Raw genomic sequence first — 22,892 nt, forward strand, 5'->3', positions numbered from 1 at the left:
GCTCCCCGCCCCAGCTGAGCCTCTCGATGCCCTTTGAAGAAGCAGGATGAGAAGATGGCACAACTGCTTGTACCGCCCGGACCTGACAGCTTCCGCCCCTTCACCCCCGAGTCGCTGGCCACCATCGAGAGGCGCATCGCCGAGGAGGAGGCCCGAAAACCACGGGTGGAGCGCCGCAGCGACAGCGATGATGAGAACGGTCCAAAGCCCAACAGTGACCTGGAGGCGGGGAAATCTCTCCCCTTCATCTATGGGGACACCCCTTCCCACCTGGTGTCCACCCCTCTGGAGGACCTGGACCCCTACTACAGCAATCAGAAGGTGTGCTCTGTGTTAGACATTAATATTCATCAGGCTGGAAGCTGGAATTCAAGTATAATTATGTATCCTGATTTATGAATTTCAATATATTGCCCATCAATCTTCAAAAGCTTGAAGTCAGTTGGACCCACTCTGTCAGGGAACTATTCTGGATGCATGTGTACAAATGCAGCAGTTTATTGCCACGTAAGATGAACTTGTACTGACACAGAGGCTTTAAAAGAGCCCGTTAATATTGCTAAATGTAGCATGTACTAGGTGAAAAATATTGACCTGAGCGCTCCATGACAAACTTTTGCTTGCAAGAAAGCAAACTGGAATCTCTGAATATGACTTCAACCAGCCCGGTCTGGTTCCTTTGAGGGTAGTAATATGTTCCAGTCAATCACATCTTGATATAGCACAGAGATAAATATAACTGGCTGGTTCTTCACATTTAATTTCAATAATTTTTGTAAAATTAACACTGGGTTTGTACTCAGCCAACACAGATCCTTAAAGGTGTGAGATGCCAAACGCTAATCTGAGCTGAACCGCATCCAACAACCACAGACTCCGTGCACGGACTGTTGTGACTGCACACATGCACAAAATCAGCATGATGAGCAAACACAATAGAGGATGTGCAGCCTGACATACCCAGCTTGTCTGAATGGCTATTTGTGCGCAGCCGCCCGGAGGATGGAATAAGGTGAACAGCAACAACACGTGTGTTACAGATTTTAATTCATTTTATTTTTTTTCCCTCTCTTTCAGACCTTCATAGTATTGAATCGTGGGAAGGCAATCTTCCGTTTCAACGCCACTCCTGCCTTGTACATCTTAAGCCCCTTCAACCCTCTTAGGAGGATAGCTATTAGAGTTTTAGTCCACTCATATCCTTTCAGAGTTTGCTGCGGTCGCAGCTTGATTTGGATTAAAAAGATTTATCGGACAAAAGAGGGATTTCACCGAGCTGATGTTGAAGACTGAATGTCATGATTGGTTTAGAAGCGCGTGAAGATTAAACATGATGCGGAACATACAGGATTTCGTTCATATTTCTTGTAGCGTTGCTGGACGGGAAAGTGTTCACGCACAAAAAGCACAAGTGTTGTACTGTGTTCCTTAACTTTTCAGTCTTTACGTTGTTCAGCATGCTGATCATGTTCACCATCCTGACCAACTGCGCTTTCATGACCCTGAGTAATCCCCCGGAATGGGCCAAGAATGTAGAGTAAGTCCTCTGCAGTTCATTTCTTCTTTTTTCTCAAATAAGCTTCATTCAGATGTTCATACTGATTATTCAAGTTGAAACTAATTATGTCAACGACGGCACATGTGCTTCTTAGATGTGACTTTAAATTGAGAAAGCAGAGCAATCAATATCAGTTTATGTGTGAAAAATCAATAACTATATCGAGACAATAACAATATATTTATAGATAAGCTATTTATCTGTTGAGTGTAGAGCACTGAATGATGGGATTGTTTTATTCCAACGTTGCTAATACAGCGCGTAAATTCATACTCCAGGCCAGTTCTCTCTATAAGTAATAGGGACTGATTGAGACATAATTATGGTTTTAAGAATTGTCAAAGTAATTATTTCATCTGATTTTAGATTCCCCAACTGTTATTATTAATGAGGCTTTGAAATAAAAACATGTAGACGCTCATGAGGAGATGCTGGATCAGGAAGCATCATAAATGGGACCAAATATCAGCTCCCTCAAGTCTGATGTTTGCTTCATGCGAGTCTTTGTCTCTAATAGACACTTGTGCAGTAAAACCAAACCGTCTCAGTAAGGTACACTGCAGCCTTTTCAGGAGATAATGTAATAAAGGAAGACGATGATTGACCAATAATATTGAAGATAAAACGAGACAGGTAGTTTAAAGAGCCAGTGCCGGGCTGCATTCAGGCCATTAATAGACATCATTGTTTGTCTGTGACTGTTTTCATTTCTCGCCTCACCAGGTACACATTCACAGGGATTTACACCTTCGAGTCCCTGATCAAAATCCTGGCCAGGGGCTTCTGTGTGGGGAAGTTCACTTTCCTCCGGGACCCGTGGAACTGGCTGGATTTCAGTGTTATCCTCATGGCGTAAGTATTATGACAAGCACGGTTACGATCATCTTAACGTGATCTGGCGTAGATTAAGAGGCCGAATGCTTCTAATGCTAATCAGCCCCGCAGCCTGTTTAGTCCCACTGAATGTGAGAAGAAGAGCGTTGTGATGATCTGCTGTGTGTTTTGAGAGCGTGGCCAGAAATCTCAGCTCTGCTCCGTTATCATGGATGCCTGCAGTATTCTAGCCTAGATTTGTCTCAGTGACTTCAGCTACTCGTCTTGAAAGTACACAACAAGGGCCGTGTGGCCGTAGTATGTGATGACATGGAGAATGACTCACGTTTTGTTTTTAATGATGCCATTTGACCAGAAGCAGATTGTCGTGTTTGTGTGATGGGTGTGTGCCTGTCCAATGCTGTGTAGTAACTGTGCATTTGATCCTGCAGGTATATAACAGAGTTTGTAAACCTAGGCAATGTTTCAGCTCTGCGCACATTCAGAGTATTGCGAGCTTTGAAAACTATCTCAGTAATACCAGGTAAGGCTGCCCGGGCCTGCTGTGAGCACTCCTGCCATCTGTCCTCTGTGCGTGACCGTTTGCCGTTCCCTCCTCTCCCACCTCCACCTTCCCACCACCGTCCCCTTGTCTCGTCTGTGCCGTGTGTGCGGGCGCCTGGTTTGCGCGTGTATGTGTGCGTGTGTTGTCCCAACCCCCTATTCCCCAAATGCCCCTCTGCCACACCCCTCCCTTCCCTCCTCCTCCTTCCTCTCCCCTCCCTTCCCTTACAGATATGTCACAGAGTTTGTGGACCTGGGCAATGTCTCAGCACTGCGAACCTTCAGGGTTCTGCGAGCCCTGAAAACTATATCAGTCATCCCAGGTGAGCGAGCCATCCAGGCCCGTAGAGCTAAACAAATGCTAACGGCTAACTGGCGTTTCACAAACATTCAAGCAACCCACCTCCCCCCTCCGCCCCCCATTTCACTGTAGCTAAGCCTGATGACGCCCGTTGCTCTCCCTCATGCTGCCTTTGCCCCAAGGCCAGTAAAAGCTGGAATCTGGCTCCAATCTGCACAGATTGACAGGATTCTTTGCTTTTAGATACATCCTTCAAGGCAGAATCCTTTTTGGTTGAAATCTATTCTTGCCTTGGGAGCCTTCAAAGTAGATTTTTGTGCACTATTTCTTTTTTCCTTTTTTGCATGAGACATTGCAAAAGCCGATTTTTCTGGTGGCAAGCACTTGTGTGTGTAGGGTTTCTCCTCACCTTGTTTTCCCGTGCATGTCTCGTTCGATGTTGTGTGTTTTCTTTGGAGAAGTTGTGATATGGTGAGTGGTGGTTGGGTTATGACGTTCTGAACACTAACACGATTCACATGACAAACTAACGAAAAGGTCATATGGGAACCACCCAGGAAATCTCTCATTGGCTCATTGTGTAAAAAGAATCATCTTGATCCACAACATGTAGAATTTATTCAAGCTGCTGTAGCTGCACATACAGACCGAGTTTAAACATGTTGGGCTCTGTTTTTGGAGCAGTGCAAAGCCAAGTGCAACCAAGTCCCTGGACACGCTGCTATTTTTCTGACTTTAAAAAACATTGTGATGCAAAGATTAAAAAATATCTATTGAGGTTGCCGGTGTCGAAAATTGAGATTCAGACATCGTGTACTTTTCTGGAAAGAATAATTCGACATCTTGTTCAAGGAGAAGCCTGACCCCACTTTACTTAGCTTAGCTTAAAAAAAGATTGAAAAAGGGAAAAGTAGCAATCAGGGCTAAATGTAAAGCTTAAAAATAAACAATGCCGTCACCTCTGAAGCGCAAATTAAGATCCTTTTCTTTTTGTCTGTTTTACTGTAAAAGTAATCCTTAAAATAATCAGTTTTGGACCCAAAGTGTTCAGAATGTTTAACTATTTGTTGAATAAGTCGTCGTGCTTTCATCAACAAGCAAAAACTAAATATGGGAGCCACAGTCAAACTGTCAGACCTTTCCTCACGTTGCCTCCCATACAACAATATTATTTTCTGACTTCGAAAAGCTGATGTGGATATTCTACTGACCTGGTGCTCCACTACAGCTGTCAGAGTGCCAGAGCAGAATACCAATTAACACGCAAAAACCACATGCTGGCTTTAATTCCACTCAACCGTCTAGTTTGTTGTCTTGTGGCCTGTGTGGAAGCAGCCTGTGCACATGGAGACGTCCTCGTTGACCTTGGGGGACTCGCCTGGTGCCGTGTGCTGGTCTTTGCAACTGCACTAAGAAAGAGCTCAGTTTAAGTGTTTCAGAAAAGAACGGCACAGATTTCTAGAGAATTCTGCGCGTTCTTCCTGGTAAGATCGTGTATTGATCTGGAAAGAACAGCAGCACGTGTTTCTGCAGTGGTCTATGGATGATTAGCAGCGATCTGAGCCAGCCTGGTTCCTGTATGACGGCGAGCGTTTCATACAGGAACCTCCGCTGCAGATCCCCCCCGGCTGCTTGCTGCTGTAAGCTCTTATTAGTGGCTTCTTTCTGTCCAAGCTTGTGGCTGTAATTAGGAGGCAGTAATCAGTCTGTGATGTCCCCTTCCTGGCCCCCTCGCCCTCTCTCCCGCTCAGGCCTGAAGACCATCGTTGGCGCGCTGATCCAGTCGGTGAAAAAGCTGTCAGACGTGATGATCCTCACCGTGTTCTGCCTCAGCGTCTTCGCCCTCATAGGCCTGCAGCTCTTCATGGGCAACCTGAGGCAGAAGTGCGTGCGCATGCCCAACAGCACCGACAACGTCACCGCGCAGGATCTGATGTTGTTCAACAGCACCCTGATGGACGTCAACGCCACGTTCATGGAGAACGGCACAGAGAGCTTCTTCAACTGGACAGAGTACATCAGCGACGACAGTAAGCTCGGTGTCAACATGTCTGCCGGGCGCACGCAGGGGTTAACCAGGGTTAAGTTTGAGTCAGAAACTGGCTATTGCATACGCAGAGTTGGGTCAGGGCGGTGGCGGTGAGGTTGGTCAGACATGCTGCCGTGATAGAGAGTGACAGCAGTTTCTGGGAGCAGAGGCTGTGCTCTCGAACAAGGGCTGGTGGGAGAATGCAGCAAATGTGGCGGATAATCGCCCCGACGATAAAACCCTCGACTTTCACCCCCTGCCCCGACGTCCCTTCGTCATTCTCCCATAGCCCATCTGTGTGGCATGAGCAGCCTCGAGTGCTCAATGAGGGCGAGTCAATGACCGCCAGCAAGATAGGGAGGAGACAGCCATCAGCTACACGACAAGCCGAGGAGGAGAGAGACGGCTGATTAAAGTCCGGCAGCGTAATAGTTGAAAAATCTTGACGGGCGAGGAAGAAGCCGGAGCTCACAGAGGGGCCGTGACTCCTTTCAAAGCCACATGCACTAATGCCAAGGGTGACTCAGGGTGACTAATGCGCCTGGGTGTTAAAACCAAAAAAAAAACCAAATCAGCACCTTTCTCTCAGTCTCCCACCCACACCCCACAATGCAACAGCACACAGCAGAACTGATAAGCTCATATCTACCGCTTCTCCTCTAACTTCTCATCCCTCTGTCTTCTTCTCTCCTCCAGATAATTATTATTACCTCCCTGGCCGCAGGGATGCTCTGCTCTGTGGGAATGGCAGCGGCGCCGGGTAAGGCTTGACATGTTTTATTTATATGGCCAATTAGATGCACCACAAAGCTGAGCATACACAATTAGTGTCGACACTCGCCACCACGCTGAGGCATCGCAGGAATCCGGAACCGGTTAACCATGGCTGCATTTCATTTAATGCGTTTTAGTAAATGTTGAAACTCCTCCTGTGCTACGATGACCTTTGATTTAAGTTTGTTTTTCAACCATTTCTAAAAAGTGCAGCGTCCCTTCATGCGCGTAAACGGGGTCGTTGGGGTCATGTGATGCTCATTGTTTACACCAGCTGTGTGTCCCGGCAGGCTCTGTCCGGAGGGCTTTGTGTGTGTGAAAGCAGGCCGCAATCCTGATTATGGCTACACCAGCTTCGACACTTTCAGCTGGGCCTTCCTCTCCCTGTTCAGACTCATGACCCAGGACTTCTGGGAAAACCTCTATCAGCAGGTTGGCACAAACTACAATTTGGCAAAATATGCGAGCGAACGCTTCAGTAAGATGAACTCGTAACCATCCTTCTCTCTTCAGACTTTGCGTGCGGCGGGGAAACCCTACATGGTCTTCTTCGTGCTGGTGATCTTTCTGGGCTCTTTCTACTTGGTCAACCTGATCCTGGCCGTGGTGGCCATGGCTTATGACGAGCAGAACCAGGCCACCATCGAGGAGGCCCAGCAGAAGGAGGAGGAGTTCCAGGCCATGCTGGAGCAGCTGAAGAGACAGCAGGAGGAAGCACAGGCAGGACATTCATCTTTGTCTTTGCAAGAACAAGTCAGAATTCAATTAGAGCGCATCCACTTCATCTTAAGCATTTCATATCGAGAGGGTTCATTGGAAAGGTTCAGTGTGTCTGGGGTAATCTGTTTTTAACTGGGAACACTGTTGATTCTTTTAGCCAGCTGGTAAACAGAGTGGGCCTCTCTTGGATGACTGGCACCCAACTGTTGCACCCACAGGGTTCAGGAGTTTGGCCTCCAGTGAAATAATGAATAATGGAAATGTACTCACTCTTGGTTTAACAAGCCGCCTGTCATCTGTCTAAGAGGGGCACGATCAAGGGATAGCACCGCTCTGATGCTCAACTTTTATTTAGAATTTTATGGCAACAAATAGAGTCTGTTTCTATCAACAGCTCACCGCAACAGGTTCATGCTTGTGGTCAAAGGCTGATTGTGACTGATAAGAGATATATTTAATATGTTCATATTTTACCGCTTATCCGTTTTTCTTGGTTGCGGGAGGTGCAGGCAAGGGCGGGGCCACCCTGGACAGGTCACCAGTCCATCGCAGGGCCAGCAGACAGAGACAGACAGAGACCAACAACCACTCAGGGAGGGAGATGATGAAAACTCCACACAGAAAGGCCAGAAACCGAACCCACAGATATATTTATTTCTGAAATCATGTTAGATTAAGGTTATGGATAAATGTTTGAGTACAGACTGACGGATTTCATAAGGATTTAAAAGTAAAGGAGAAACACAATAGTCGGCCAAAAGTAGAGAGTAAATGGTTGACGTGTTCATCTTCTGACAATATCCGCGTTTATTTAGTGTTACTAAACAGCCACTTTAAAGACAGCTGAAACTGAAGAGGCAGGGTGGGTGAAGAGCTGCTTGAACTCATCAGAAAAGCCACGAGGGGTTATGGCAGTTTGTTTGTAATAGTTAAGACGCTTTTATGTTCTAATGCAATAAAACATACAATTTCCTCCTCATCATCAGATATCTTCTCCATTGCTGCCTTGCTTTGTGTTTCACTATCAGATTTCCAGATGTCTTTTCTTCTAGGCTGTTTTAACACACTTTAGAAATTAGAGCACAGAAATAGAAAAGTCTGACATTTAAGGAAATCTTGTGCCCAACACAGATTTGTACAGTTTTCTGTGCTTTAACTTTACTACCCAGTCTGCTACCTCAGCTGGCGGCCGCACAGTAAGATGAGCATTGTAAATGCAAAGATTCATAGCAGTTTTATTTCCATTAAAAACAATAAGGCGTCCATTTTTAGAAGGCATCTGAGGTTTATTTGGCTCTTCATGCTGCTGCTGCTCTCAGCTGCCAGGCTCTCCGTTCCACAAGAGCCTTTTGAGACAGGCGCTGTGTCGCCATGACAACTGTGTGTTTGCGCTCCGATTGGCTGGCAGGTTGCCGCAGCAGCAGCCACGGAGAACGGAGAGTACAGCGGGAGAGGGGGCCCCACCTCCGAGTCCTCATCGGGGACGTCGAAGCTGAGCTCCAAGAGCGCCAAAGAGCGACGCAACAGGCGGAAGAAGAGGAAGCAGAGGGAGGAGGAGGAGGAGCGGGAGGGCAGGAAGTTCCACATATCTGAGTCCGAGGACAGCATCAAGAGACCCAGCTTCCGCTTCTCTATTGATGCCAACCGGCTGTCTTATGAGAAGAGATGCTCCTCACCCAATCAGGTAAATGTCACAAGTATTAACAGATATGGATCCCAGCCAGCTATTCAATGGAACTTCATTTCCACTATCTAAATGTGTAAATTGAAGGACTGTCAGTTTATGACATTTACAGGTGCTGGTGGGTGAATCAGAAGGCCACGCCACTAAAAGGAAGTCAGATTACATTGACGTTTTAGGGAAAATGTCCCTGACTTCCTGATTTATTTACTTTCAGAATGAGTTCATGATCTCACACTTTAGTTTCAAGCTTTCTTAAATCCATCATGTTTAACTTTTAAGTGAAGGGACCTATTTAGAGGAAAACATGGATGAAAAAGGGACATGGCGTCCATGTGACTGACAGACTACCAGATCCAGCCCTCAGGTCAAGCTTCTCCTCCACATGGCTGGAAACCAAAGTATGACTCACATCAGTGTGACACTCGTCTTTAGGTGACCAGTTAGACCAGTTAGAGAGTGACTGTCTTTCCTTTTCCCTGTTTTCCATCCTTCCCTGCTTGCTCTGCTTTAGCCTCATACCTGTCCTCTCCTTCATTTCTCAGCACGGCCCAGATGTAACTTTACAATCATCTCCAGATTATTCCAGGGTTCCCTCTAACACTCTCTCCCACTCTCAGTCTCTCCTCAGCATCCGCGGATCCCTCCTCTCACCCCGGAGGAACAGCCGCGCCAGCCTGTTCAGCTTCCGTGGCCGAGCCCGCGACATGGGCTCCGAGAACGACTTCGCCGACGACGAGCACAGCACCTTCGAGGAGAGCGACAGCCGGCGGGGTTCCTTGTTCTTGCCACGACACCTCGAGCGCCGCTCCAGCGCCGTCAGCCAAACAAGTCTCGGGGCGCCACGGGTCGTGCTGCCCGCCAACGGCAAGATGCACTGCACTGTCGACTGCAATGGCGTGGTTTCCCTGGTTGGTGGAACATCTGTCACAACCTCCCCTGTAGGTCTCCAGCTGCCTGAGGTGACTTCATTGTTTCATGCTTTATTTTCTCATTGACCTTCCTCAACTTTACATGTCTCACATCCCTTTATTCTGTGAGAATAGATTCATTTAATGTTGGTTTGTGATATTCCATATGTTGTGTTTGTGGTTGTCAAGCCGCCTAGTTCCTCCTCAAGACTGGCATTCCTTTTACGGCCCATTATTTTAGGTTCTTGACTCTTCAGAATAAGAAGAATCAAAAATGTAAAATGATCAGGCTCGGCATTTAGAGCCCTTCCACACTTTCGCGGTTGCTTTAATACCCAAATGTGCATGAAGCAACATTAAACTGCCGCGTATTTTCATAGTAAGAGAAGATTATAAATTATATTAATATGGATTCACAGTCAGAAAATCATATGAATACTTTATTAAGAAGTTAAATAATATAAAAGTTATAGGCACTTAAAGATTGTCCGAGATACACAATTAAAAAGGAGAAAGTAAACAAATAAATACAGACAAAATGGGTTGATAAATGTGTATTAATAAGACAAAAAAGATGAATCCTTGTTTGAAAGCATAGGATATCTTTTATTTTACCTCCTCTTGTGCGTTCACTTAATCCTGATCAGGCAAATAATTCATCTGGAACTATTTAATGGGAATTTTTTCTTTTTTTTTTTTCTTTCTTTCTTTCTTTCCTTTTTTCTCAGGGGACAACAACAGATACTGATCTGAAGAAACGTCGCTCGGGTTTTCACCGGCCGTCCATGGATTATTTAGAGGAGCCGGGGGGCCGGCAGAGAGCCATGAGTGTGGCCAGCATCCTCACCAACACCATGGAAGGTCAGGATCAAACTTCGTCTCTCTGATTTCCCTTTTGAACTTCGACAGTCATTTCATCCCTTTTCTTCTTTCGCAGAACTTGAAGAGTCGAGGCAGAAGTGCCCGCCCTGCTGGTACAGATTTGCCAACACCTGTCTGATCTGGGATTGTTGGCCCGCGTGGCTGAAAATCAAAGAGGTGGTCAACATGGTGGTCATGGACCCGTTTGTGGATCTGGCCATCACAATTTGCATCGTCCTCAACACTCTTTTCATGGCCATGGAGCATTACCCCATGACGAAAGAGTTTAATACTGTCCTGTCCGTCGGAAACCTGGCAAGTGACACCAATCAGTGAAATATCTATCACAAAGCAGATTCTGGTGTGAAGGTAACCCCCCCCCCTCCGTTTTTAGGTGTTCACAGGGATCTTCACTGCAGAGATGTGCTTCAAGATCATCGCCCTGGACCCCTACTACTACTTCCAGGAGGGCTGGAACATCTTTGACGGCATCATTGTCAGTCTCAGTTTGATGGAGCTTGGCTTGGCCAACGTGGAGGGCCTGTCTGTGCTCAGGTCCTTCAGATTGGTAAGAATTTATCTGCTCTTTCTATCAGAAAACTAAGACCAGCCTGTAAGGGACACAATGGCTTCTCAATGACATTATTAATGAGGTAAAGATGAAATGAGGGCACGAAACCCCACTGAGAGTTGCTGTGGAGGATTATGTGTTCTGTCCTGTTCACCTGCGTGGCTTTTTAAAGGCGCTAGATTCTGAAATATGTAATTATAACTGTTTATGAAACATGGAACAAAAACCTACTTCCATTTGCTGCATAATTAATATATATTATACTCTACATTGATTCTCTTGATTTGATGGACATTTCCCAAGCATCCGACATTAAACATCCATTTTCCTTTTCTTTCCAAAACAGTTGAGAGTCTTCAAACTGGCCAAGTCCTGGCCTACTTTGAACATGCTGATCAAGATCATCGGGAACTCAGTGGGCGCTCTGGGGAATCTGACTCTGGTGCTGGCCATCATCGTCTTCATCTTCGCCGTGGTGGGCATGCAGCTGTTCGGCAAGAGCTACAAGGAGTGCGTGTGTAAGATTTCTGATGATTGCCAGCTGCCCCGCTGGCACATGCACGATTTCTTCCACTCCTTTCTCATTGTGTTCCGGGTGCTGTGCGGCGAGTGGATCGAGACCATGTGGGACTGCATGGAGGTGGCGGGACAGACGATGTGCCTGATCGTCTTCATGATGGTGATGGTCATCGGAAACCTGGTGGTATGGTCTTTATGGTGTCCGTTAACAGTATGTTGCAGTATTCCTGGCTGAAACGGCTGGAGCGCTGAAAGATGCATGTCTTCTCAGGTTCTGAACCTGTTCCTGGCTCTCCTCCTGAGCTCATTCAGCGCTGACAACTTGGCAGCGACCGACGACGACAGCGAGATGAACAACCTGCAGATCGCTGTGGGTCGGATCCAGCGAGGTATCGCATTTGTCAAGGCCATGATGCGGCAGTTCCTCCAGAGCCTCTGCTTTGGCGGAGCCGCTAAGGCAGCCGTTCTGGCCGAGGAGAGCAAACCCTTAGACGAACTGCACAGCAACAACAAAGGCAACTGCATCTCCAATCACACCTCGGTGGAGATCACCAAAGAGCCCAGTGGGGTGTACATGACAGAGGGCAACGGGCGGCCAGGAGGAGGGCTGGTGGTGGGGGTCAGGGCTGGTGGGGACAATACAGTGAAGTACCCCGCAGAGGAATGTGACTACATGTCATTCATTCACAACCCCAGCCTGACGGTCACGGTGCCCATCGCCGTGGGTGAGTCGGACTTTGAGAACCTCAACACTGAAGATTTCAGCAGTGATTCGTCGGATGTCGAGGGCAGCAAAGAGGTAAGATTTGGACTTTGACTGGACGACCAAAGTCTCCGTCAGCTTGTAGGATGCAGCTGATTAGCTCTTTCACATGTGTAGTGGTTAACACCTAACTTGAGTCAGTTGAAAAACGTGTCAAGATTTGAAACTCTTTGAAAACAACCTGCTGACTCACTTGTGCAAGTGTCACACTGTGCTACTGAAGGAATCATCTGGAGAAGCAGGAGAATAAGAGACACCCATGACAGAGAACAATGAGAGTGTGTGTGTGAGTGTGATGTGCGTCAAAGATGACTTTATGGGGCAGCGATTCGACAATCATTTTGTAGAAACGGATGCGGCAAGCTCAGATCACCCTCTCTAAACTATACCAACAAAGCAAAAAATCGAATGGTCTGGTGTTCGGAGAATATCGAATGCCGCACCATTTCCATGACAGTCTGCTTAGCTCTTCTGAGAGAGAGCAGACGGCAGGTACGGAGTTAAGTGTTGCCAGGCTGCCAGAGCAGTGGAGCCATGCTCCCTGGTGATGTCAACCTGCCACTGTGGGTGTGGTGCCAGTTCAGTGGGATTCAAAACAACCCAGGAGACTATTCCTGGCACCACAGCACACACCATAGACGGCTCCTCTCACAGCACTCTGCAACCAGGAGCTGCTGAATTAAGCACAAGTTAAATTACAGATAGTCACGATCAATTGATGCATTCAGAGCATCGCTGTTTGCTTTTGCGTGCTTGAAACGAATGTGACGTGTCATTGCCAGGATTAAAATGGGCAACCTGATCGTTCTGTGTTGCATCTATTCAGGAGAAGGCCTTCAGGGCCGTCTGTGGCGAACTCGTTCCCACACTGCACCTTGTGGCCGAGCAGCGAAAGCAGACTTGAGGTTGTATGCTGGCTTGTTTTGGTGTGTATGACTTACTTTGTTTAACCCCCCCGTTTGTTATTGCAGCTGTGTCACAGGCGCTCTCAAGGTTTTCAGTGAGAGGAGACTTGTAAGACCACTTTATTGTACCATAGCACTGACCATGAGGACTGCCTATGCCATTTTACAGACAAACAACATATTTTTTCTCATATCTTCAACGGATTGCCCATTGTCGTTCTTCGCCTGGTCTGCCCTCCGCCCCTCCCACCCCCATCCCAGCCCCGCCCCCTTTTCTCTCCTCTTTCCTCCCCCGCCTCCCATACAGCAGCACATTCTGTGCTGTGCCTTCTCCCTTTACTCCCCCTCCACCACCACCACTCCACCCATTCCCTTTCATAACTTCTCTCCAATCATCAGGCTGTATTGCAGTGACAAAACCATTAGGAATGAGCAACACCACCTTCTTCCATTGATGTATAAACTCATCTAACATGACCTTTGCGTTTGATTTCATTGCTTGGATTTTTGACATGATTTTGGGTCTTGATTGGCATCCAACACTCCCAGCTTGAGAATGAAGGAAGAGAGGAGCTGGAGGAGAATGAGGGAAAAAAAAAAAAAAAAAAGACCGAATGCAGGAATGAATTTTGCAATGGTTTGACAAAATTCATTTGTCTGGTTCATAGCCCATGCAGACACACATGAAATACTTACATATTTGTTTTCTCTGATACTCAAATATTAACGGAATGATGAAAGATTTTTTCCGACGGAAATCTTTCAAAAGATCATCGATCGATACCGATATTTGCAGAGCGGCAAAACAGATAACACATGGCACTTTATACATCACCTCAGTGATAAATTTTCCTTTCTCCTCAAATCTATTCAAAACAGCCCTGAAGCCTAAAAAATATGGTCCCACACAATTATTTGTATTGTTCCATGTGCTTTAATGCCTGTGTTATCCACTTTCGTTTCACTGCAACTGTCTATCACCCAACGATAACTACAGTAAAATTTACCAACAAAATCTGACAATTCTTATGCAGATAAAAGATGGCAGGAAAACAGAGACAGTCCGATATAATCCACGTCCAGAAGATGTAACGGTTCTCTGGCTGGAGGAGAGAAAGAGCAGAAAACGATGCACTTGCGAGCAGCATGCTTCCATCATTCCCATGCCGTATTAGCTGGGTCCCACGGCAATCAGGGCTGCTGCACTGTCTAGGATGACATGTTCTCTACCCTCCACACACTAGACAGATCCAACATGAGGCTGCACAACACCATGTGTGCCCAAAGAAAAACAGACAGGAAGTCTCACAACTCCCCCAAAACGTCTCACGCTCTGCAGATAGATGATGTTTTTAATAAACGTTACTCCAGAAACAAAGATGCTCTTAGGGCTCAGAGGAGTGTCATCAGGATGCAAAATTCAGACGGACAACTTAACAGCAGCAGCACCACTTGCCCTTATTTGTGTTTTTAATATCACCGAGAAGAGCACCAAGAATCATTGAGCAGCACATTTAGTCCTGTGTGTTTTCTGGGTATGCATGGGTGCTAATTAAAAAAAAAAAAAAAAACTGCCAGACCACATGCTGTCTTATAAACAGTGCACAGTACTGGTTTTTGCTGGTAAGCTAATGTGGTTATCCGTCTACTTCAGCACCAACAGAAGGAGCTTGTACACTGCTTTCAAGGAATGGAAATAACGTGTTTTCATGTCACTGAGGAAAATGTTTCTCTGTCGCTCTCTGGGTGGATTCTAGGTATGAGGGTGGGGAGATCATTACGCTGGAAAGCACATTTCGGGGGAAATGGGATAAATTCTGGAAAAAAAAAACAATAGATTTAGAATATTCTTTCAGTGGACATGAAAACACTTAGCACATGTTCTGCTTGGTACTATTTCAGGCTTGGATTGATAATGCACTGGAATACTGCATGTACTCTTCCTCAAACTGAGGTCACATCAAACGTACCCACAGCGCATTTCTGTAAGGCCAACCTCCCCGTGTCACGTGGCGCCACATAATCGGATTCGAGCCATCAGATATAATTAACATCAAAGCCTGTAGGTACATTTGATCGATGCTGCATGTTGATGATACAATGAAAATGACCTTAAAGAGCCCAACTCTGTGAGCTATTACAGTGCCTAGTCTCCACACTAAGGTATGCAGTTGTGGCACTGGAGTACATGTGAACGGAGAATCACAATGATCCAGCTCAGAAGTTTGGCTCCTATAACTGCCGTTCAGTGTTGCGGCCGCATAACTTTGTGCTCTCATCTTCTTCCCGTGCCCATGCAGAAGCTCGATGTAGAGCCCCAGCATCTGAGCTCGTCGGAAGGGAGCACGGTTGATATCCGACCCCCGGGAGACGGGGTCGATTCGGTGGAGCTCGAGCCAGAGGAGTCGCTGGACCCAGAGGCCTGCTTCACCGAGGGTGAGGGGGATGTGATGGGGAGGGAGGATGATGGGTAGAAGGAAAAGTGGGCCAGAGCGACAAAGGTGGGAGATGAAAATGCTTCTGCAGCACATTTCAAGACAAAGAGTAAATCGCATTAACTGCTTGTGCTTGGCCCCGGTGTGTTCGACCCATGGCTGAATGACAGAGAATACGAATGCTCAGCAGGACAGAAAGGGAAGTAGTCTGTGGCACTTTCTGTGTTTGTTATGTGACCTGACATTTTGTCGCACGGCCCTGCAAATATCTTTCCAGTCCTTCATGAGGGCGGAATAAGGAGGGAATTTTTCCCATTATGTTTATGTGTCGATAAAAGAACAGCACAAAAAAAAATCTTGAACTTCGCAAGGCAACTTTATTTGCACCATGTTTTAATGGCACCCGATAAAATGACTATCCCATTCAGCGTCTCTTTCTTTGGCCTGCAGGTTGTGTGCGCAGGTTCCAGTGCTGCCAGATCAACGAAGAGAGCAGCAACTATAAGAGCTGGTGGACGCTCAGGAAGACCTGCTTCATCATCGTGGAGCACAACTGGTTTGAATCCTTCATCATATTCATGATCCTGCTCAGCAGTGGAGCACTGGTAGGTGAAGGTTATAAAGAAAGAAAAATAGGAGGTGAAACATGTTTGATTTTTTTTTTTTTTTTTTTCGTCTGCTTCGCTGCATCTGCAAGACTTTCCTTGTAGCCTGTAAGGTTTCTGACTGAATGACTGACTGATCTGCTAGTTTCTGGCACAATCAAAATAAACATTAAACATCAGTAAAGATGAAACTGTCATGGCTCCAAACGCAGACTGCGAGCTTAGTGAGGGAGAAACTAATTCAGATTATTGTGCAACATCTAACTTTTGAGCTCATCTTGCTCACATGGCTTTCCTTCAGGACTGAACAGTGTAAAAAGAGCCAGCTTGGTGTGTTAATCTGTCTGGAAGGTTCAGTAATTTCATGATGATGATTGCGTCTTAATTTATGTTGTGCACAGGCCTTTGAGGACATTTACATCGAGCAGCGGAGGACCATCAAAACAGTGCTGGAGTACGCAGACAAGGTCTTCACTTACGTCTTCATTCTGGAGATGCTGTTGAAGTGGGTGGCGTACGGCTTTGTCAAATACTTCACCAACGCCTGGTGCTGGCTAGACTTCCTTATTGTGGACGTATGTATATTTTTGACTCTGTTCATGCAGTCGGAAACTCCTTCAGTTACCTGATACTGTGAAAATAAAGCTTCAGAGATCGAAGCTTTGAGAAGAAAAGATAAGATGACACCCTTTGAGCTCTGGACAGACCCAGACTATGGTTAGGGTTAGGTTAACCCGATTTTCATTGCAGGGATTACCGCATTAGAGATAGTTTATTTATCCTAAAGGAAATGTCTGAGTTTTAGCCATGTGTCCACTAAGTCATTGTTCAGTGTTGTCACATCTCTTTGTCTGAAATTCACCGAATCTTTTGTGATTAATTTTTAAGCACTGTTAATACTTTATTACCTCTTGAGTGTCGAGACAGATCATGAATGGCCAATGAAGCATCGTCCTCAAACACTTGAAGTGGCTTTCTCGTTCGTCGCTCACCTTCTCACCCTCCTTGTCTCTGACGTTGTCCTCTCAGGTGTCGCTGGTCAGCCTTGTAGCCAACGCACTCGGCTACTCTGAGCTTAGCGCTATCAAATCTCTGAGGACGCTGCGAGCCCTGCGGCCCCTGAGGGCCCTGTCTCGGTTTGAGGGCATGAGGGTAAGGACACGGGAAGGACAGCCGTACCTGTAAATGATTACTCTTCCCCCGGCAACCTGGAGGCATTGAAACATGTACACTTTATTGGATGAGTTTGAACAGACTCTGTACATTGGAAACATTAGATGAAAGTTTCACATTTGAAGATTGATCCAAAACTCTTTTAAGGTAAATGTGAAGCTGCCGCATATTTTAAGATTATCAACCCACTGAGCTGCAGCCGGCTGTTTTCAGTGAGCCCCTGACACATATATGTAGTTTTCTCTTGGGCAAAAAGTTCTTTTCTTGTCATATTACTATCGTTTTCACTCGCAATATTAAACCTGTAGAGACGCGTCCTCAGTGTTTGCTTGCCCTCTGGAAAACTCCACAGTCTCACTTATATTTCTGTTTCTACAATGTTGCATTGTTCTGGGTTAATATTTGAAGACAAGACTGTTGTCAGATTGTTTTAGATCATCAGAGGGTCTGGCTGCTTCTGTAATTTTCTCTTTTCCTTGCGATTCAACACTGTACTACTTCTATCTGCATGAGTTTCTTCACATTGTGTGATTACTGTATATAGCTGTTCTCAGGCATTGTTTTCAGACTGTTGCTTGTGTGGTGCCTTTGACCTGTAATTTTTTTCTTTGTTGTTTGTCTTTTTTCATTTACAGTCAAACAAAATGTTGTGACTTCATCCCGCCTCTCTAAGGTTTTTTTCTGTTTTGCTTTTTTACCTATCAAATGTTAACTTTTTCGCCTATCCACCTTCTTCTTTCCAACTGTCACGTTGTTAAATTCTCTTTGTAGATATGCATGGTGGCAAGAGCTCTCTGTGTGCACACATGGCATTAAATACAGCTTAATAATTTAGGGACATTGTATATTCCTAAATCAGAGTTGTCTCTCCTTCTAAAAGTCAGATCAGGTGTCCACATGAGTTTTTTTTTTTTTTTGTTTTTTTTTTATTATTAATTTTATATTATTTTTCTGAAGGGCTAGGTGTGTAGACAATCAGTGCTGAGTTTGTGTTTGCGCTTCGGGCCTCTGCAGGTGGTGGTGAACGCACTGCTGGGGGCCATCCCCTCCATCATGAACGTGCTGCTGGTCTGCCTCATCTTCTGGCTCATCTTCAGCATCATGGGCGTCAACCTGTTCGCTGGGAAGTACTACTACTGCGTCAACACCACCGACGACAAGATCTTCCCCATCAACGTGGTCAACAACAGGAGCGACTGCATGAGCTTGGCCAACGACAGCGCCCGCTGGAAGAACGTTAAAATCAACTTTGACAACGTCGGGGCTGGCTACCTGGCTCTGCTGCAAGTGGTGAGTTTAACTTCAGCGTGAAAAGGAAGCACACGTCTGATGTGCAAAGCGTACACAGTGATCATAACTAAAACTCACCTTCGGCTTTGCTAAATTAAGTTTGGTGTGAAAATGAGCTTTTCTTCGGCATCTCGGTGAAATGCCTTTTTCCTGTCTCTTTCATTGTGACTGTGGCTGTGTTAAGACACAGCAGAGAATCATTGAAAAATTATTAAAATTGAAGTGCCTCCACTTTTATTTCTGCCTGTACAGTTCTGCCTGTACAATTGAGAATCATTCTGCTCCCCAGCAGTCTGTGTTGTGGAAACAAGTCTTAGCATGTTGTATCATCATCTGAATATGGCACCGATGTAAGGACGGAAATAAAAAAACTCCCCCAACCCTTCTCTGCATGACAGGGAAGCATCCCCCAGCGTGCCATGCAGATTTTAACACCGCCTCTTTTCTCATCTGCTCTCAGGCAACCTTTAAAGGTTGGATGGACATCATGTACGCAGCCGTGGACTCTCGGAACGTAAGATGAATCAAACCCATCCACTTCCATTTTACACCTGGTTGCACAATCATCTCTTTGCCTGTAACAAGGGATCGACTGGCAAAACTAACATTTTGTATTTATCCTGCTCGCTCCAGGTGGAAGATCAGCCTCAGTATGAAGTGAACTTGTACATGTACCTCTACTTTGTCATCTTCATCATCTTTGGCTCCTTCTTCACCCTCAACCTCTTCATTGGTGTCATCATTGACAATTTCAACCAGCAGAAGAAAAAGATAAGTAGCATTTAGTAACATTTCAATCGGATCGAATAACATTTTCTCAGTAGAAGTGTGAAATTTCTACCTTTAACGCACACAGCCCAGTTACTGTAACATGTTCAATTCAGGCAGTCCAAATAAAGCAAGTGGAGAACAGGTGGAGAAGATCTTCTTTAGTATTCCACAGCAATTTCAACTCAGTCTAAATTTCATTTCTGGAGTAAAACCATCACACACAGATACATCAGCATGCGTCCACACATTCTGACCTACCCACATTACACATGACATTTAACAGACCTTTTATCCCTTACAGTAATGATGTGAAACATCTTCAGGTGAACAACCTCACAATTTTATATCAGCATCTTACAGCGACATTAAACAACATACTGTGAAAGGTTTGCATACAAAAGCCACAGTGCAACAGATGGCATACATCCTGCAGCAACAGCAAATGAAATTAGCTTTGTTTAAAGCAATGTATTGGCCAGCCAGGACTGGAGCATCAGCTCCTACAGACGCAGTAATATTTCAAAGTCAAAATGACACCCGTGGCAAAATGTTGAGGAAAAACACAGCTGTGTGTTGCTGCCCTTAAAATAGAAGACCCAATAGGTACCAGTTCTGTTGCTGCATGCGAAGAAAGGACTGGGCTCCAGACTAATGATTATCCGGCGCACGGTGAGGACCGCTGAGGATTAGTGCGGGGGGCCATGACTCACTGAGAAACACCCTGCCAGCACACACACACAGTCTGGAACTGTGGCCTCTTTTCAACCAAGCACTACAGAGTCAAAGCGGCAACGCCCAAGAGAGGGAGCACTCGGGGGGGGGGGGATGATAAGCAGAGTAGAGAGCGGGGGAGGGGGTTTCAGACTAACTGACTGAGACGCCACATCAGTCGGCAGACGGTTGTTCGCTGTTGACACCAGTCTTCCCTTCAGGCACGTCTCACCCACTCACCCAGCAGCTCTCAGTGTGCTGCGAGCCTGGGATTCAGAGCCTGGCTCTGATTAATGACGACACAGCAATGTTTTGGCTGCAATGAGACCAAAAAAAAATATTTGTTCTGCTTCATAATTATGGAACTTTGATTTAAATGTAAAAGAAAACGTCCTTTAAAAAAAACTGTTGATTTTGAAGAAAGTATGTCAGTGTGGAGGAAAAATGACCATAAAGCAGGACAGGCTGTACCACTCTCCAGCTTTGGAGAAAGATGGCTGATTTAAAATGTTTTTACGTGGTTATAACCAGGATTTGTTTGCGTGTCCTTTACTTTGGAGGTCAGGACATCTTCATGACGGAGGAGCAGAAGAAATATTACAACGCCATGAAGAAGCTGGGTTCCAAAAAACCACAGAAGCCCATACCTCGGCCAACAGTAATGCCCCGCACGCTCAGACAAACCTGCTTTGCTCCAAGCGGAGGTGTACATTATTTAACACTTCCCTGTTCCTTGTCCCCCATTTCCCCCAGAATGCATTTCAAGGCTGCATATTCGACTGTATCACAAAGCAGGCTTTTGACATCGTCATCATGATCCTCATCTGCCTTAACATGGTGACAATGATGGTGGAGACGGACGACCAGACTCCAGACATGGACAAAATCCTGTACTGGATCAACCTGGTGTTCATCGTGCTGTTCACTGGGGAGTGTGTGCTGAAGATGATCTCACTGCGTCACTATTACTTCACCATTGGCTGGAACATATTCGACTTTGTGGTTGTGATCCTGTCCATCGTAGGTAAGGGGACATTTTCATCTGTCTTAGCTTGCGGGAAGGATTTGGGTGAATTTGCAACTCTAATTCAACGCTCTTTTTCTTTTGCAGGGATGTTTTTGTCGGGAGTTATCGAGAAATACTTTGTGTCCCCAACGCTATTCCGAGTGATCCGTCTGGCCAGAATAGGCCGAATCCTCCGTCTTATTAAAGGTGCCAAGGGCATCCGGACGCTTCTGTTCGCCTTGATGATGTCGCTCCCTGCTCTATTCAACATTGGCCTGCTTCTCTTTCTGGTCATGTTCATCTACGCCATCTTCGGCATGTCAAACTTCGCCTACGTCAAACGTGAGGCAGGAATCGATGACATGTTCAATTTCGAAACCTTTGGGAACAGTATGATCTGTCTGTTCCAGATCACCACGTCAGCCGGGTGGGACACCCTGCTGGCACCCATACTGAACAAGAGGGAGCCGGACTGCGACAGCCAGATTGAGCACCCGGGCAACTACTACAAAGGCAACTGTGGGAACCCATCAGTGGGCATCTTCTTCTTCGTCAGCTACATCATCATCTGCTTCCTCATTGTGGTCAACATGTACATCGCCGTCATCCTGGAGAACTTCAGCGTGGCCACGGAGGAGAGCGCCGAGCCGCTGAGCGAGGACGACTTTGAGATGTTCTACGAAGTGTGGGAGCGCTTCGATCCAGACGCCACTCAGTTCATGGAGTACAGCAAACTGTCTGACTTTGCAGACGCTCTAGATCCGCCGCTGCGCATGCCCAAGCCGAACATGATCCAGCTCATCTCCATGGACCTGCCCATGGTCAGCGGCGAGCGCATCCACTGCCTCGACATCCTGTTCGCCTTCACCAAGCGAGTGTTGGGTGAAGGCGGCGAGATGGACGTGTTGCGCGGGCAGATGGAGGAGCGTTTCATGGCCTCGAACCCCTCGAAAGTGTCTTACGAGCCCATCACCACAACCCTCCGCCGCAAACAGGAGGACATGTCAGCCGTGGTCATCCAGAGGGCCTTCCGCCGCTACATGATCCGCCAGGCCATGAAGAAGGCCTCCGCCCTCTACAAGGAGCAGCTGAAGGAGGGAATCCACGACCCGGACAAGGACGTGATGGTCATCAGCAAGTTCACTGAGAACTCCACGTCGGAGAAAACGGACGTGACCCCCTCCACAGCCTCCCCGCCCTCGTACAACAGCGTGACAAAATCAGACAAGGACAAATACGAGAAAGAAAATAGGGAAAAGGAAAACAAAGGCAAAGACTCGAAAGAACGAAAGAAATAAACTTTTTAAATAGGAACAAAAAATAAAATGCTTTAGAGACATGAGGGAAATTTGTTTACAGCTTCTAAGGGGGGGTGGGCTAGATACAGTAGATGTACGCTTGTGTGCTGATTGTCAAGAGTTGAGGAATGTTGAGTCTAAAATTAGAGCGCGGTTATGCCATTGATGGACACGCGGGGTCTTCTCAGAGGGACAGTATAAAAACAAGTTATCCAGCAGACACTGCCAGAGACGGAGTAGAACACGGAAAAGCCTCTCTGCAAAACGCTTGTGATTTACCTATTGGTTGTTGTTACTATCTGACACACTGTATTGTGTGTACTGTTAAGTTGTCTGTAGCTAGTGCTGCTGCTACTCATAGAAATCCAGTGTCTTGAATTTAACAATCAGCTCTATCACTTCACAAATACTCAGCATTTTCTCTTTCTTCACAAGATGTCTATCTTATTTTTACTATTTCTTTTTTTTTTTTTAAGAAGGAATGTTTTCTGTTGTTTTTGTGTCATCATCGTGTGAACATGCCAGCTGCTTTCACTGTGGTAAAATCACAGAGGGCCGACAAAGTTAGTGCTGGACACAACAACAATAACAACAACAACAGCCATTCAGTGCTCTTTGGGTCATACAGTGTAA

At 46.2% G+C, this 22,892-nt stretch overlaps 1 protein-coding gene across 1 annotated transcript in view; it reads left to right on the forward strand.

Moving 5' to 3' along the window:
• LOC115055250 (sodium channel protein type 2 subunit alpha-like) overlaps positions 1 to 22,668 on the forward strand; it is a 25,975-nt gene extending 3,307 nt beyond the window's left edge. The window contains exons 2-27 of the mRNA XM_029520919.1: positions 2 to 321; positions 1,078 to 1,196; positions 1,448 to 1,537; positions 2,282 to 2,410; positions 3,167 to 3,258; positions 4,988 to 5,266; positions 5,962 to 6,025; positions 6,330 to 6,471; positions 6,553 to 6,759; positions 8,168 to 8,443; positions 9,061 to 9,402; positions 10,080 to 10,212; positions 10,289 to 10,527; positions 10,607 to 10,780; positions 11,130 to 11,486; positions 11,574 to 12,101; positions 15,271 to 15,406; positions 15,856 to 16,010; positions 16,412 to 16,585; positions 17,040 to 17,162; positions 18,198 to 18,473; positions 18,934 to 18,987; positions 19,107 to 19,244; positions 20,509 to 20,613; positions 20,709 to 20,979; positions 21,067 to 22,668. Of these exons, the coding sequence (XP_029376779.1) occupies positions 55 to 321; positions 1,078 to 1,196; positions 1,448 to 1,537; positions 2,282 to 2,410; positions 3,167 to 3,258; positions 4,988 to 5,266; positions 5,962 to 6,025; positions 6,330 to 6,471; positions 6,553 to 6,759; positions 8,168 to 8,443; positions 9,061 to 9,402; positions 10,080 to 10,212; positions 10,289 to 10,527; positions 10,607 to 10,780; positions 11,130 to 11,486; positions 11,574 to 12,101; positions 15,271 to 15,406; positions 15,856 to 16,010; positions 16,412 to 16,585; positions 17,040 to 17,162; positions 18,198 to 18,473; positions 18,934 to 18,987; positions 19,107 to 19,244; positions 20,509 to 20,613; positions 20,709 to 20,979; positions 21,067 to 22,259 (6,063 nt within the window). The 5' untranslated portion in view covers positions 2 to 54 and the 3' untranslated portion in view covers positions 22,260 to 22,668. The remainder of the gene's footprint in view (position 1; positions 322 to 1,077; positions 1,197 to 1,447; positions 1,538 to 2,281; positions 2,411 to 3,166; positions 3,259 to 4,987; positions 5,267 to 5,961; positions 6,026 to 6,329; positions 6,472 to 6,552; positions 6,760 to 8,167; positions 8,444 to 9,060; positions 9,403 to 10,079; positions 10,213 to 10,288; positions 10,528 to 10,606; positions 10,781 to 11,129; positions 11,487 to 11,573; positions 12,102 to 15,270; positions 15,407 to 15,855; positions 16,011 to 16,411; positions 16,586 to 17,039; positions 17,163 to 18,197; positions 18,474 to 18,933; positions 18,988 to 19,106; positions 19,245 to 20,508; positions 20,614 to 20,708; positions 20,980 to 21,066) is intronic.
• Positions 22,669 to 22,892: the final 224 nt, after the last annotated feature.

This window comes from Echeneis naucrates, chromosome 2, assembly GCF_900963305.1.
Source record: "Echeneis naucrates chromosome 2, fEcheNa1.1, whole genome shotgun sequence".
Lineage (NCBI taxonomy): Eukaryota > Metazoa > Chordata > Actinopteri > Carangiformes > Echeneidae > Echeneis > Echeneis naucrates.